The sequence below is a fragment of the Panicum virgatum genome, chromosome 2K (assembly GCF_016808335.1).
Source record: "Panicum virgatum strain AP13 chromosome 2K, P.virgatum_v5, whole genome shotgun sequence".
NCBI classification, from domain to species: Eukaryota; Viridiplantae; Streptophyta; class Magnoliopsida; order Poales; family Poaceae; genus Panicum; species Panicum virgatum.
In genome coordinates, this window is record NC_053137.1 from 17,185,932 (window position 1) to 17,201,972 (window position 16,041).

At 45.2% G+C, this 16,041-nt stretch overlaps 1 protein-coding gene, 2 long non-coding RNA genes and 1 pseudogene across 9 annotated transcripts; all 4 read right to left on the reverse strand.

Moving 5' to 3' along the window:
• Positions 1 to 1,010: 1,010 nt before the first annotated feature.
• LOC120669582 lies at positions 1,011 to 1,492 on the reverse strand. The gene is made up of 2 exons (XR_005672711.1): positions 1,415 to 1,492; positions 1,011 to 1,343 (listed from the first exon to the last, which is right to left on the reverse strand). It is a non-coding gene; the product is annotated as an uncharacterized LOC120669582 (long non-coding RNA).
• A 1,312-nt stretch (positions 1,493 to 2,804) lies between these two features.
• LOC120669549 (protein MAIN-LIKE 2-like) lies at positions 2,805 to 3,530 on the reverse strand. The gene is made up of 2 exons (XM_039949325.1): positions 3,298 to 3,530; positions 2,805 to 3,204 (listed from the first exon to the last, which is right to left on the reverse strand). The coding sequence occupies exons 1-2, from the start codon at positions 3,499 to 3,501 to the stop codon at positions 2,854 to 2,856; spliced, it is 555 nt and encodes a 184-aa protein (XP_039805259.1). The 5' UTR covers positions 3,502 to 3,530; the 3' UTR covers positions 2,805 to 2,853.
• A 208-nt stretch (positions 3,531 to 3,738) lies between these two features.
• Positions 3,739 to 8,237, reverse strand: LOC120669561. 7 transcript variants are annotated; one of them, XR_005672707.1, is made up of 6 exons: positions 7,619 to 8,237; positions 7,186 to 7,239; positions 6,356 to 7,105; positions 5,974 to 6,221; positions 4,486 to 5,887; positions 3,739 to 3,881 (listed from the first exon to the last, which is right to left on the reverse strand). It is a non-coding gene; the product is annotated as an uncharacterized LOC120669561 (long non-coding RNA). The 7 variants fall into 7 exon arrangements; XR_005672706.1 differs by having other exon boundaries at positions 3,740 to 3,881; positions 7,200 to 7,239; XR_005672702.1 differs by lacking the exon at positions 7,186 to 7,239 and having other exon boundaries at positions 3,741 to 3,881; positions 4,486 to 5,376; positions 5,816 to 5,887; positions 7,619 to 8,236.
• A 3,566-nt stretch (positions 8,238 to 11,803) lies between these two features.
• On the reverse strand, positions 11,804 to 13,289 carry LOC120669588 (annotated as a pseudogene).
• Between the last annotated feature and the right edge of the window lie 2,752 nt (positions 13,290 to 16,041).

Sequence of the window (16,041 nt, forward strand, 5' to 3'; positions counted from 1 at the left end):
GGCCGCCCGGCAGCTGGGCGGCCGGCCCCCCAGGCCGCCCGGCTGCGGGGCGGCCGGCATTTTTTTTTGCAATTTAGCTTTTTTCGCGAAATAATTTCACATATGTGCTATTTTTCTAACTTTTTGCAGAAATAGACCCTAGGGATGGGCACTGTAATATGTGGCGCCGAGATAACACGTCTTGGCGCCACAGATCACGGCGCCGAGGTGCCACGCACGCACAAGCAATCTAGTGAATCTTCGAACTTGCCTTTAATATTTTCGGACATTTTCATGAGACTAGAATACTGTGAACCACACATCAAATATAACGGTAAGAATTAAGAACTAAAAACTGTATTACACAATATAAACCACATGAATTACATCATAATACAACGTTAATGAAACACACATCAGACATGTAGTGGCATGACAGACCCCGTTGCAACTACGGTAAACTTCGGAGTATTTATAGGCGCACAAAGGTCTGATACCCGGAGTGTGGAGTGTAAATGGACCTGAAAAGCCTACATGACAACACAGTGAAGAGGCTAGCTGACCGAACACTGAAAAAAGTTAGATTCAATTATCGAACTGACTACTCGATGCATCTCTGTGCATGTAGAATGACAGTTCCGTCGTCCTCGCCCGAGAGACTGCTTTAAATGTGAGCTGTGGTGGTTGCCGTGTTGTCACATCTTTTTGAAATGGTGAAAGGGCACTACTATTGGGCTGTCGTCTTTTGTCACGTTTGTCTGGACAAACAATGCGAGATATGCGAAACCTGTGATCGCCGTGCTGAGCAGTGGCAACCTGTGATCTCGTACTCGCAGATAGATACACTATGGTCCCTATTTTGAGCTATACGAGCGTGGCACAAAGTTTACTCTGTATGCGGTAGTCGTCATCATCGTCGGCGGGATCTCGGCCGCTAACTCCTCCCGCAACTAACTGTCCTTCATTAAATCACGGAAAAAATTCGCAAAAGATTCCCTTATTTCACGAGCATTATGGAATCCACAAAAACATAACAAGTTCACATCAATAATATCTATAGAAACAAATGACAAGTAAACTAACACAATCATAAACAATCATAATCCGAACAGTCGAAACAGTCCATAATGCCGCCGGAGAAACAAGTGGAAACAACTAACGACCCCTACCATTCCGACCTCTCTTACGTTGTGCGTGTACGTGATCTGTAGGGTAGTTATGACGTTCCAATGGCCCCACGTTTCTGGCAGGACGGCGTAACTGAGCCAGAGGTGTATGCAAGCTAGGATCATCGTCCTGGGCAAGCGTAGCAAACAACCGTGTAAACTCGTCCAAGGAGGCCGCGGTGTTGTCTTCAGGCCACCCTACAGATCACAAAAAAAATTAAGTAACATTCAAAAAGTGAATGCAATTCCGTACAAATTATTGTACGTACCCTGTGTTGGAGGAGGTGGTGGTGGTGGATAGGAAGAAACTCCTTCATATCCTCCTGGTGACGGCATAGGGTGATACGAAGACGGCCCCACTCCGGTGAACTGTTGTGATCCTGAGTATAAATAATAAAGTATGAGCCTTCGACCATAAAACATAAGCAAATAAAATTATGCACCACATATTTACCTAAAGTCCCTCCAGCATGTGGCATAGAGGTAAACTGGGTTCCATGAAATGGAGCCCCGCGAGGCACCTGGCCCTCCATAGGGCTGAGAACCGGGTACCCGTACCCTGTGTGGAGTCGTATTTAAATAATGCATATAAACATACGGATCGGTAAATATCACACCATACCTTCTGCCTGTCGATGGTATAAGGGAGGCTGCTGCCATGCGGGACCACAAGGAACCGACGTCGACGCTTGCGACGATCCGTAGGAATTCTCGTACTCCGTCCGCGTACCAAAGGCCTGAAGCATACCTCGAGCTCTATCACGTTGAGTGGTCCAGGCCTCGAGTTGTGCCGGCACGCTCATCGTAGACCCGCCATGAAGCCTCATTACATTCAGTGAGCAATCTAATTCAAGCAGCCTGCATGCCTCGAACTGCAACCAAAAAAACTTAGTATACAAATATTAAAAGAATGAAAATGCCGTCAAAATTTACTCACCGCCCCAGCTAATGCCTCATCCCTGTGTCGTGCATACCGATCCTGCGAAGTCGCAACATGCGGCTGTGGATGCATGTCAACATACGTCAAACGGCAACGAGTCTTCGGTTCGTACCAGGTCAGGTACGCCCGAAACGAAGGCTCAGTGTGTGGACCGGTATCCTCAGCTAACTGCTCGTCTGCATCATCCCACGCAGCCACCCATGGTTGTAATCTAGTGACCCACATTGTTGAGAAAGGATGCCCAGCCCTTAATAAACTGCACGTTAAATAGAAATTAGTTTCACGTTATTAGTACATGGGTGCTCATACATTTTTGTTACCTATGATCGTGACGCTGAACACGATCCAACGCTGAAGACACAGGGAAAGACTGGCGTCGACCGAACTGCCTCATGACTCTATCCGGGCAGTGGGCCTCAACTGCAACGTCGTACACCAAAGCTGTAGTAGTCATCCATAGGACCTGGTCCTGTGTGCACACCGAAGATATCCCCAGCGGTGCACGTGCGGCTATAGCCGAAGGACTGTATGGCTCCCACACAATGTCTTCTGGGGTCAATCGATCAAATTCGGCAACAAACTCAGGATAAGACCGCCGGGTCTGTACATGTGCCCATGTTTTCTGCAAAAATAAAAATTATGTGTCCATAAGAAAGGTATTGAGTGAACAATGTATGACCATAGTATGCATAGAATATAAATTTTTATCGGGTCCATACCTGTCGAGAGTACCAGAGAGTCCCTATGGTGGGTCTGTCGTCCTCCATGTCACCGTACATACGGTGACTGGTCAATCATGGGACGACCGATCGCAATCCTCTTGTAAGACCAAAGCTGTAGCAGAATTGGGCACCCCGTTAGGACAGCATTCCTATCATTCTGTCGTGATGCCTTGCAGAGTCCATGATATGTGCATGCAAGAGCCGCTGAACCCCAACTATATAAGGGTATGGCATCCTCATCTACATTGGCGATCTCCTGTGCGTATGGCAGAAGCACCCTATCCACACAGTGCCCGTGTGAGTTGTTGAACAGGATGTACTCAAATAACCACAGCAGGTATGCCTCGAGTGATCTAGTCACGCTGTAGTCATCAGCATGGGCTGCCAACAGATCCGGCTGCAATGAAGTACGAACATTGAGAATAAGAAACACATGAGTTATTTCAAAGCCATAAAATACATCAACACATCGTTTTGTACGAAATTGTACCTGAAACTGTAGGAGCCATGACTTGGAAGGGCCTTTTGACTGTGAGTGCTCATTGAAATCTTCAGGATCAATCGTGGTGGCAACACCTGCAAAACGTTCCTCAAAATCCTCCAGCCACGTAGAAGGTACCACGCGGGGCCCGACAGCGTCTCCGGTGATAGGAAGACCAAGCAGCATCGCAACGTCCTGCAGGGTCGGTGCCATCTCCCCACAAGGGAGGTGGAACGTGTGTGTCTCAGGTCTCCATCTGTCTCCATCTGTCAACGAGAGCTGAAAGTAGAGACATGTCTAGCTTCACCAAAGCACTCTCAGCAAGACGAGCCACTGTGAGAAGACCTGCCTCGCTCAGCCTGCATCATACAGTGCTCAAATGTTAATACATTATATAACGAAATGTATAACGGATAAAAACAGAAAATATACGACATATCACCTGGGCACCCATCGTGGGTCTACAGCAACCAACTCTGCAGGTGGACGTGGACGCAGCACATTTAGTTCTTGGTGCTGAAGCTTCGCAAGGAAGGACCGGTGACCCGAGTCTATTGTTGGGTCTAGCAACGCAGGGGTAACCCCGGCCATACCTACCACGTAAGATCAAAACAATACAATACAATCACACACATGTAAATATTTCTAATATTTCCTAAATAATTTATAAGATTTTCTAACCATTAATAATAATTTCTAATATTTTGTAACATTTTAGAAATTTTCTAATATTATCTTGCAATTTTTAAGATTAATTAATTAGATTGCTAATGTACTATATCAACGCTAATCACTACAATTAACTACACCTAAATGTACCACTAATCAGTCCTAATAATAATTAAAATAATTGCTAATCTACTGTTTCAACAAAATAGTTTCTATAATTTTTTTATAATTTTCTAACATTCTCTACAATTTTCTAACATTCTCTACAATTTTCTAGAATTTTCTAACATTTTCTACAATTTTCTAATATTATCTTGCATTTTCTAATACTTCTCTAACAATTTTCTAATATTTTCTAATACTAAATCTAACACTTAATGTACTATATCAATGCTAATCACTATAAGTAAATATACCTAAATGTACCATTAATCACTCCTAACAATAATTGAACTGATTGGTAATCTACTGTTTCAAAAAAGTAATTACAACATAATCTATTTATAAAATGTGGAAAAATTTAGTTACCTAAAGTCGCCGGCTTGAAAATCCGACAAGGCTTCGCCGCTTTGCCTCTCCCTCACCCCTCATCTCCCTCCCTCCCTCTCTTTTCTTTTTTCTGGATTTTTAGCAAGGCAAATGAGGGGGGAGGGGCAGCTAACACCCTTATATAGGGGTGGGGGGCCGGCCTCCCCCCAGCCGGGCGGCTTGGGAGGCTGGCCGCCCGGCTGCCGGTTCCCAGGGACCTGTCTGCAATTTGTTTTCCTCTTTTTTACAGATAAGCCCCTGCCGCCCAGCAGCCGGGCGGCCAGGTCCCGGCCGCCCGGCAGCGGGGCGGCCGGGATATATTTCTGTAAATTTCCATATCGAAAATATATTTTTATAAAAAACAGAAATAAAAAATATAAAAATATAAAAAACCGCCAAGGTTCAGCACGCGGGCAACTAGCAGTTTGTGGGCTTTGCGGCCACAAACTCTAAACCCGCATGTCCCGCATGGACAGACAGCTAGCTCCCTCGCTCCGACAGGCAGCTAGCTTGCTTGCCCAGTACTAGTCCATTTAATCAACTAATAAGTACCGTCTATATTTACTGAAAAACAATATAAAATAGTGAATGAAAACAAAAGCCAAAACAAGGGCATTAATAATTAGAACAACTGGGTCGTCCTATCATCAATCAGATTAGGATTAGATTACATCATTAAAAGTAAACAAAAAATATTAACTCTTCCCAAAAAATATTTGGATAACCAAACTAGGACTTTTTTCAGCAAGTCATATTCATCAATCTGAGTTTAACCACATCTAATTAGCTTCTTTCAGCAAGGGAACACCGTATTTCACAAGGACTTTAAAGTTTAAAAAAATAAAGAGTAACTGCTGCAAAGCTGCTTCTTTCAAGCGGACTCCTTCAAATCTGGAAGCACCTCGAAATGAAAATAAAAATTTAGATAAGAATGTGATGTGAAATCTTAACTACGCACCAATGAAGAAAGTGTACTGGTTACTACTGCTGACATCTGAATATTATTTTCAGAGTTGAGAATATAGACAACAAGATCAATAAAACAAATTATTAACAAGGTTTGACAAAGCCAACTGATTTTCAGTATAAACAAATTACAAATATGACATGAATATTATTTTTAGTAGATTAACTTGCTATGCAGTGAAGACGATTAGAGGTCACGGCAATAGAAAAGTTAACTAACAGCTACAAGGTTTCTCTCATGTTCAAAGTAGGACAACATAAGCAACTCTGCTGCATACATATGTTCATCCATTTACTGTGATCAAGCCAGGTTTTAGACAGTTTTGTAAAAAGTAAATGACAAGAGTATTCAAGAAGAAAATACTTGTTAGCTTTTATACTAACTGACCCTCATCATCGCTAATATCACCTTTTGCAATCTTGAAGTTAGTATGACCTGAAATAAGATGAAGAGGTCAACATATATTTTAGAATTACAATCATGAACAAGTGTGTTACTAAAAACAATTAACATAAGGTTACCTTCTGCTCTCAATCAGTCCTTACTGGGGACTTTCGTCTCAACAATGACTGTATTCTTAACACGCTGCTTGCTGCTGCAGTTGAAGGATCCTGTAGTCCTGTTTGCATACCTATCTGCTGTTCACTTTCTTGACTAACCCGCTCTATTGGCGCAGCCTCATATGGCAGAGTTGATATCTGATTTCCTGCATAACTAGAGATAGACAATACGAGTACTTTGCGCGCGCCTTGGCGCGCCCGTCCTGTCCCTGTTAGTTGAAGAAGACGCACATTAAAAATTACATTAAGATAACATGGAAATAGGGTGATCAGTAAGAAACAGAATCCCAACTGTATTGTAAGAAAAATAACAATGCACGACAATAGTAACAGTCATCCTGACCTTCCTGGGAACTCAATGACATCGAGCCCATAATTAATGAGTGGTTTCAGGCATCTAAAAATAAGGTGGCTGCACAAAGCGAAGTCTTACACGGCCAAGAAATGGCCAGCTCCGAACAAACTTCTCATGGAGGTAAACATTGGTGGATTCCTTCATAAAGTACAATGCTCCTGTACACTTGCTTTGCTCTGTAGAATAACCAGATCAAGTGAGCTATCTGGTATCGACGGATGGTAATGGCTAATTGCAGAAATTAAATGGTCATTGACTTAAAATAAATATTGTTCAAGTGGCAGTATTACGTAAAATATCACAAAATGGAGCACATGAATTATAAAATCAAGACACAAAAAGGGAACTGTACAATCGTCCAAGGTTTGAACTTATTCCAGAACCACGGTACAATAGGCCGTAGAAGTTGTAAAATGATCTTGTCCATACAGACAGGCCACATCTTGTCGATTGCATGGTTTAACCACCATACTGACTTTGCATCAGAAAGGAGGTGATAGATAAAAATAATATGAGCTGAATGTGCATAAGCGGGAAAAGTCATCTAAATCTAAATGGAAACAAAAGGGAGAAAATGGAATTGACAGCCTAGTCAAACAGGTTTATCCTTGCATCATTTTACAAGCGAAAATCTTGGATTGGATCACAGGAAAAGGTGAATACTCTTCGTTGGTAGGTAGATTTCATCTCCTCATGTTGTATCCTCTTTCACAGTTTCATTGCACACCGAGCATTTATCTACAACAAGAAGGAGCATTTTCATTAATCAATTTATCTGGTCGTGATGTAATTGCACATCTTGCATTTTACCTACGAACATTTAGATCATGACCTGTAAGGATTCGGAAGGTAATTTATCCAGAAAGGTAGAACTTGGAATGGGACATAGGTGACGTACGGTAAGTGCAACGACAAGATGAGGAAGTAAATAAACAGGGAAAAAGAAACAGTGTGGTTCGAGAAAAAAATTGAAGCAGCTTGCAGGGTTCGAATTGTCTAGGAAAAATTGCGAACTCCTAGAATCATCCAGAAGATTATACCAAGCGGAGTGAAGAAAAGGCAAGTCCCAATCAGAGCATGTGTGCTCGATCTATGGGCCTTTGCTGGAATTTAGTTGAAAATGAATCGAAAAAAGGTGACAGATGAAAGTGAGGAAATGTAAAAGAGAGGCGGCAGCGAGAGGCGGGGTGGCGAGGGAGGCATGCAGAAGCCGGCGTGCGCGAGGAAGATAGTGGGGGCGGCGAGGCTCACCCACAGCTCGAACGGCGGGAAGCGACGGTGCAGAGGCGGCCCGACGGAGGACGGCAACGGCGGGCGGACGTGGTCGCCGGGAGCTCTGTGCGGCGAAGAAATCGAGGGGGAGACGAGCACCTGGCCTCCAACGACGGCGATGGCCGGCGGCGAGCCCCCAGAGCGTTGGGAGGGCGCTCTCCTCGCCGCGGCTGGCTGGTCGGCCTCACCTCACCTCCACCGCGCTTCCCTGTCCACGGCTTGATCTCGCCTCCCGTGCCGCCTCTGGTGACCCAGCCGGTTCTCGCTCTCCCGGCACAGTTCTCGTCACAGGCCGAGGAGCTCCGCGCGGTGAGTATAAGCTCGGCGCCGACGCACTGGATCTCGGAAGCAGGATAGGCAAGCAAGAGAGGCGAGAGGTATAGCGGGAGGCAGCGTAGTGAACGGCACGGCGGCCGGACGTGGCAGAGGCGACCGGGTTGGAGAGCACGGAGACGACGGGGACAGGGACGGCGAGGAGGCCATGGCGCGGATCCGGCCGGCCGGGCGGCGCGGATCAGAGGCAGCGCCAGGGCGGGCTGCGCGGCGGAGGCAGCGACGCGAGGCGAGGCTCAAGGAAAGTTCTGGGACCGTTCGATGCACATCACGTGGTCCATTTTTTTTTTTTTGCAACGCGAAAAAGCGTGGGTCTTTGACATTTGACATTTAGAAATTTGGTGACCTCATTCTGCTCTTCCTCATTTTTGAAGAGCTGAGTATAAAATGATGCAGATAGGGACACCACAAAAACTACTCTGAACATGCTAACAAGCCAATGCCATATCTGCAACTCTCCATACTAATACTTTTTAGCAAACAGTACTCTGAAATAGGGAATCACACACCAATTTCTAGTGAAGCTAAGAAATTAAACCATTCTACAGTTCTACATACTACACTACAGTTCTACACACCAAGATTGGGTGATCAGTACTAACCATAGAATCTAAACCCTACTGTCAAATGATTTATTGCATACCAACTCTTACTATAAAGTATAAACTAATTCTGGCAAGCAAAAACAATATATGCTACATTGATTAATCAATCTATGCTTACACTTCTTGGTGAGATTGAGTTGGCTGAAGTGGAATTCGAGTTGGGCGAACTCGGCCTCCTGTTTGCGATCCCCGTTGCTGATCCAATCCAGCACCACCCGGTCGAAGGATCCAATTCGTCGAAGCAGGGGTCCCGGTCAGAGCCCTCCTTCCCATCCTCCCCGTCCTCTAGCATCACCATGGAGGAATGCCGGCTGAACAGGTCGGCTCCATCTGCTGCCTCCATCTGGTGCTGTTGGAGTAATAGCGGCGGCGGATGCGGTGATGCGGCGCCGGCGGGCGGGTGGAGATGCGTCGAGCCGAGCTGCGGATGCGGTGGGGATTGCGGTGCGGGAGGGTGGGAAGTCGACGGTGGCGGCGGATGGGGGGTCATCGCACCACTCGCTGTTCCCCTCACCCGACGGTGGCGGGTGGAGACGTCGACGGTGGCGGCGGCGGCTGCCACTAGGTTACGTGAGATGAGAGGAGCCGAGCGTTGCGGGTCTTGCGGGTTTCTTCATTTGTTCACGAGCTTTGGCGGGCTGTGTGATGTTGGGCCACAAAGAATTTGCAGCTGGGCCGCATTGTCCAAGAGACGTAATTTTGCGGGGCGGGTAAGCGGGTTCGTTTAAGAACCCGCCCCGCCTACAACCTGAGCTGTCAGACTGTGGTGCCGCACGCCGCGGCGGCTGGAATGGGTGGGGTCTCAACAGCGACAAGGGTGGCTGACTGGGTGTCGAGCTGGACCCGGCCGTTTCACCATCGCGTCAGCTGTGGCGAGAACCAGCACCGGAGAACCCACATCACGTTAGGCTCTAGCAGAGGTGCAAACAACTGGCCCTGTTTAGTTAAAAAAATTCTACAGTACCCGTCACATCGAATGTTCGGACACATGTATGAAGAATTAAATGCAATTAAAAAAATAACTAATTATATAGTCTAACTGATTATTATGAGATGAATTTTTTAAGTCCAATTAGTCCATGATTAGATATTATTTGTCAAGTAACAACGAAATATGCTACAGTACAAAATCAACAACTTTTTAGCAACTAAACAGCGCCTGAAGACACGATCAGATCGATCTTGGGAATGGATCATTACACATATTAGTTTCCTTGTGTGGATTAAACCGTATGCACCTGTTTTGAAATTAATTTCAATAAGATTCCTAGTTCCCTTTGTAGCTTGATAAGAAGACAAACCGTTTTTACGTTTTTTTCACATCTGTAACAACTTTAGCTGGAGTATGTATTTATTATGCATGATTTCAAACTTTTTTGAAAAATAAATCAACTATTTGCAAAATACTTTAACCGATGGATAGCACATTCGACCCTAACAGAGTTCAGAAATCGGCCCATCTATAAGCCCAGCAAGACATCTATGGGCTTAGAATCAAACATAACACGGTCCAACCAGGAATTTTACCAAGTCATTTGCTACCAAAAAAAATTGCGGCCCAGCCGGCTTTTCACTTGCTGAGCAAAAAGCCGCAGCCGACTCCGAGCGGCCTCCGGAATCCGATCCACCGCCGCCGGAGTCCTAGCTGTAGGCCCATGGCTCTACGCTCTCTGCTCCAACAGATTCCAGGCGAAGAACACAACCAAGTTCACGATGGCGGCTGTGGCTCGTGACGAGGCTAGCAATTTCTTAGGAGTCTGGGCACTGGTGATGAAAGGTATAACTGATTCGGAGATAGCAGAGGTGATGGCATGCCGTGAAGGGATGGCGCTGGCTAGCGATCTAGTGCTCCAGAAATTCAAGCTGGCGTCGAATTGCCTGAACGTGGTTCGAAATTTGCAAGGAACCGCAATGGGAGCTTATGAACATATTATTCGCAAAATCAAGACAAGAGCGGAGGACTTCACTGAGATCAGGTTTACTCATGAAGGTAGGGAAGCTAATGGAGATGCTCATAGATTAGCTAAAAGGTCGGTGCATGAGAATTTTGGTAGATATGTGTGGTTTATCACTCCACCAGATGGAGTTTGTACTGCTGTAAACACTCTTTAATATAAGCAGTATGCCTTTTCAAAAAAAAAAAACAGATTCCAGGCGCTGCCCTCCCGTCGCCATCGGGTCCCCACTTCTCACCGGTGGCGGGGACAGCCTCCGGATTCATGGGGAGCCGATCTGAGGTTCGTCCAATTGATCCCCCGTCTCAGTGTGTGTGAGCAACAGAGTGGTGTATGTTTCTGAGTGCCACCATCGAGAGATAGGCTGGATGCGATAGCAATAGAAATCTGGATTGAGGAGAGAGTACAGAAGGAGGAGGGTTTTAGGAGGATCCAAAAGCTTCTATACAGCGGATTAGGGAGAGGAAGAGTAGTACAGGCGAAAGAGAGGAATAGGTTGCATGGAACATTCCTAGCCGGATTGCTTGCCAAATTTATGGGAAAAATTGGATCTGTTCCGGTATACATGTCTAATTTTGGGATCTTTTAATGATATAGATACAGATCCAATTTTTCCTAATTTATATGACCTTTGATTAGGTGGAACGATTCCTGGATGGATTCCTAAGGAAACTAGCCGTGCCCATGTGCGGCACGCACATGTTTTTAAAAAAATAAAAAAGGCACAATATTGTGTTTTGTGGAATTCTAGAGTATTGTTTTCTTGAACTGATGAGAAATTTTACATAACCTTATATCAATAGGATATAACAGATCCTCCAATATTTCTTTGTGATAAACCTTGCCAACATGCACAGAACATATTAGGATATTAAAAATACAGTCTACCTCTGTCAACAGCTAACATAATAAAGAATTCGTCAGTAAGAAAAAACCATAGAAAGAATGCTCAATTGTATTAAATGTTGCTCATAGCCTTCGGAAGATAATATAGCTCGCAAACAACCCACAATATTGTGTTATGCAGCTCAAAAGTTGAAATATTCTAACGAGGATATCCCAGAAGCATTCAATGCAGACAGGCCACAATATTGTGTTATGCCGCTCGAAAGTTGGAGACAGTTTTTTCAATAGTGTAATGAGTGTTCCTGCAGCTCTAGATGTTATTAATCCCAGAACATTCACCGGGATTTTCATGTTTCCTATGATTCGAAAATCAAATGAAGGATTAGAAGCCCCCATAGGGCTATTCGTCATCATCTCCTAGAACATCTGGAAACAAAGAATGGCCACATTTTTCAGACAAATCAGGACTGCATTACAAAATCGAGAAGTTGAATTCACCAAGCCTCTTTGCAGTTACATAGAATCAGAGCTGTTTCAGACCTATCCTTTTCTTCTTGGCTCAATGCCCTTGTACAGCTGTTACACGCACACACCACCACCATCAAAGGGGTTTAGCTACTATTGTCGCTCAAAAAAAATCAACCACCAAGGTAGTCCCATTTACATATTTTCCTGCAAACAAATTACTAAATATGTCAAATGGCTGAGTTTCAGGTGAATTTAAACCATTCTTTGCTTTATTAATTTTTTTAGACACATGATTACACCTAAACCAGCAAAAATACACAATGTAGACCTAATTAAATCTATTAGCTGTGTGGAAAAGCTCTTCGGTATGACCTTTAGGTAAGCGGTGCACATCACTTATTAGGAAACATACAGAATAGAACCAACCTGCATCAGAAAGCAAGGTAGAGTGAAACCATTGCTATGTCCCGTTTCTCCCCAAACTTGAACAATGGTATCATTTCCCGATTCCCCTTGCTCATTTCCTCAGGCGCAAGCTTCCTCAGTCCCGGTGTACCTTGAATTGGTCCAAGTGCAATCCCGTTGAGTCTAATGTCATAATCAGTTCCCCATTCCATAGCCAGTGATCTTGTGATGCTATCAACACCTGCCTATACAAGCCAATCCATCAGGACAAATATGGTTATTCCAATTATTCTCCTGTCGAGTGGTTCAGAGAAGATCCAGATACCTTAGCAGCAGAGACATGAATTTGGTACCAAGTTGCAGTGTAATGCAGTGTTGCACTTATGTTAATGATTAGGCCACCAGCGGACATGCCTTTTCCTGGCCCACCCTTTTTCAGATACTTGAGGGCTTCAAAGCACATTGTGTATGTACCCACAGTGTCAATGTCGAGAACTGCAGAGAGAAATTTTGGTCAAAACAAACCTCTCTAAAACATAATAAATAATAATTGAAGTAGAACAAACAAGTTTTTTTTTTTGAAGAGCAATTCTGTCATAAACAAACAAGCTTATGACAGAATTGTTCATCTATCAGGTTAGCAAAATTAATCAAACCAAGACTCAGTGCACTGTTGACAATGTGGGAACAATTGGAACAGAGATCTTCCGAATCTGAATGCAAACATGAGCATGCTTTGATGAAGTACCTGTTCGGAATCCCTTGTGCGTTAAATTCTACGGGGAAGCGAGGAAGTTGCCAGCTGCGCCGTTTACTATGTAGACCTCTTGGATGACAGAGTGGGAACCTGAAATACAAGGGCAGGATAATAATCCAAAATCCATGTAACTATTTGTATCCAAAACTGGGCATACATTCTTAATCTGATAGTCCGATGATTGATCAAACACAAAAATGAAGTCCAAAAATACAACCCATGTGTACCATCCAAAAGTCCACTTCAACAGCAGAAAACAAATAAACCGGAGGTGAGTCTTTTTTCACATGATGCTAGCATAAATTAGAAGTTAATAAGATCAAATTATACCTATTGCAGTTACCTAGTTCATTTATGTTCATATCTTAGAGAAGTAAAGCTAGTTTGTATTACACAAGAAATAGATTTATTTGGCAATCATGGACACAACTGAACTCACTGTATAATCTAAGAAGTAGTGTGTCTAGCTAGCATGAAAAAAGGGCGATTGACAAGGAAATCTGCAATTGAATGTTTGTCAGATGAACAAACAAATTAAATTTTGTACCATCAAACTATCTTAATCAAGTAAAAAAAACTGGCTGACAAAGGTAGGTGTACCACCAGGACCACTACACGTTTGTACCATCCTGAAAAAAGAGCCAAAACTTGCTACCAAGCCAACACCTTCAGATTTCAAAAAACTGTGTTATAGCAATTTTCAGCAAAATAATAACAGGCCTAATGCGCGGCTAATTGACCGCTGACTGAATGCAACAAAGAACAAGTTATCTTTACAACGAGTAGGACCTGCATTCCAAATAGTCTGACAAATCAAATGATGGAAATCAACTATCTGAATTCTAAGACCAGCATTGTCTAAAACCAAGTCTACACGTTCCTAGCCAAGCTCATGGTGCAGAAAACGTATTTAACTGCTATGAGCCAACCGTTTCATAATTTAAAAATTATTACAGTAATTTTCAGAAAAACAATAACAGGCCTAATGCAAAGCTAATTGATCACTTGAATGCAACAAAAGATCCACTTGTCTCTACTATGAGAAGGACTTGCAATTATTAGTTCTGATTTTAGTTATTAGCTAGAGAATTAAAATAATTAGATTTCAGTAATTAGATTTTATTTTACAAGCAGTGAGCGTCAAGAGATAAAAAAGTAATAAAGAAACAAATGAACATGCTTGATCGAAAAGAGTAGCAAGTAGGAAACAAACCGAGAATTTGTTATCTGCTTCACTATCGATGATATCTGAGACGACTGAGGAGGGATTCAATTTCCCTTGCCAGCGGCCTCGTGCTCCCCCTGGCATGCCACCACAGAGCACCGCACGGCCGCAAGCAGCAGGTCTAGCACCACCGCTGCTCCCTGCGCGGGAACGGGCTGGAGGACACGCGCAGGGGAAGCTGCTGTGGAGGGAGACGCCGCCAGGAAGGCCGATTTGGGGGAGCTTGGAGGCGGCCGGAGCTCGAGTGAGGGGGAGGCCGGAGGCGCGCGGATCTTGGACCACCCACCGCTCGGGGACCGGGAGTGGCGACGGCGGGGGAGGATATCTGTGCGGAGGAGGAAAGGGCGGCGTGGCGGCGGCGGTCTGGAACCGGAGCGTGGCCGCGATGGTGCAGATCCTCGGAGCGTGGGGGATCCACGGCGGGGAGGACGGCCGCCGTGGTGTCGGGTGTCGCGCTTGTGGGGAATCCATGGCGCGCCCTCGCCATCTCGTCTATGCAGCTTCTTGTGGTGGATCGAGTGAATGGGGAGGAAGGTCGGCGGGAGATGGGGAGGCCGCGGCGAGGCGGTGAGGCAGCATCCCCTCGCGGCATGCCGCCACCTGTCGTGGGCCTCCGCGCTGCATAGAATGGGGAGGAGCGTCGGGGGAGGGTATGGGCACCCGGGGAGTGGAGCTGCTGCGGGGAAGGGGAGGGGACTGGAGAGCAACACCTGGGAGGGAAGGAGAATCGGGGAAGGAGAGATGGGCGCCGTGGTGGGGAAGGGAGGGGAGCAGCGCGTGATTGGCGGGGCGTCCAGCAACGCCGCGTTTGGAAGGCAATCATGCTGAAATTTGGGCGCCGCGTTTGGGCTGGACGACCAATGGGCGGGCGGGTGCGAAGGGAGGGTACAGGATGGCACGGTGCAAAAGAATTTTGGCGATTGGGCGTGCGGCTTAGAAATTAACTAGCGGGGGCATCATTTTGGGTCTGCCAGTCTTCCTGTCAAACATTCTGGTCTTACACGTGGGCCTCAAAGTGGAGTTTGTGAGGTGGGTATAGGGGCTAATCTTGGTGACAATTATTTCAATTATCATGGATCCTTATAGTATAGATAGTATAGATAAACAAGGCATTAGGGTTTTGATTCTCAGTCAAATTGATCGACGCCGCCATTCCCTTGCTGTAGCTGATCAATTCTGTACTTTGTGCTTGGAAACCTCGAACCAGTTACGGCCAACAAGCTGCGAGCTTATAGACGGTCCCTAACATTGCTCACGTTGTATGAAACCCATATTTCCTTGTTGTATGCAGATGCTCAAGTTCAAATGCGGTCACAAGTCCACAAAATTTGACTTGATAATCGGTTCCTTCATGAATATTGCACAAATCTGCATGAATATTGCACTAAAGTTAGTTTTATTTTTCCAATTTTCTATGCCATTTAAACCTATTATTTGAAGACAACACCTCCTCAACTAAATCTATTGCTTTAAGGTGCCAAATTTTTGCTCATGTCCTTCGGTGCTTGAGTGATTTGACCAACACATGAAGGAAGCAAGAAGCACTGCAATGGGCTTGTCAGCCTGAGTTGCACCTGGAGCCAGCCCATAGTCACCAAGTTCCTGGAATGACGACGGGTCGAGGAACGAGGAGCGTGGTACGACACTTGGATGAAATATTACAAGACGGGGATGAAAATGTTCCCACGTTTCCGTCCCCGAACCGCGTTTCCGGAACGAGGGTGTTCCACGTTCCTGGTGACTATGAGCCAGCCCCAAGTCAAACACTGGGTGCACAACATTGCTGACTGGTCCCTGCAGCACTGTGC

Bases quoted from the DNA above. Each gene is read 5' to 3' on its own strand.
- LOC120669549 (XM_039949325.1), bottom strand. From the start codon at position 3,501: ATGGCACCGACCCTGCAGGACGTTGCGATGCTGCTTGGTCTTCCTATC. The intron at 3,205-3,297 runs GTACAATTTCGT...ACTTCATTGCAG, and splicing joins CATGGCTCCTACAGTTTCAG to CCGGATCTGTTGGCAGCCCA.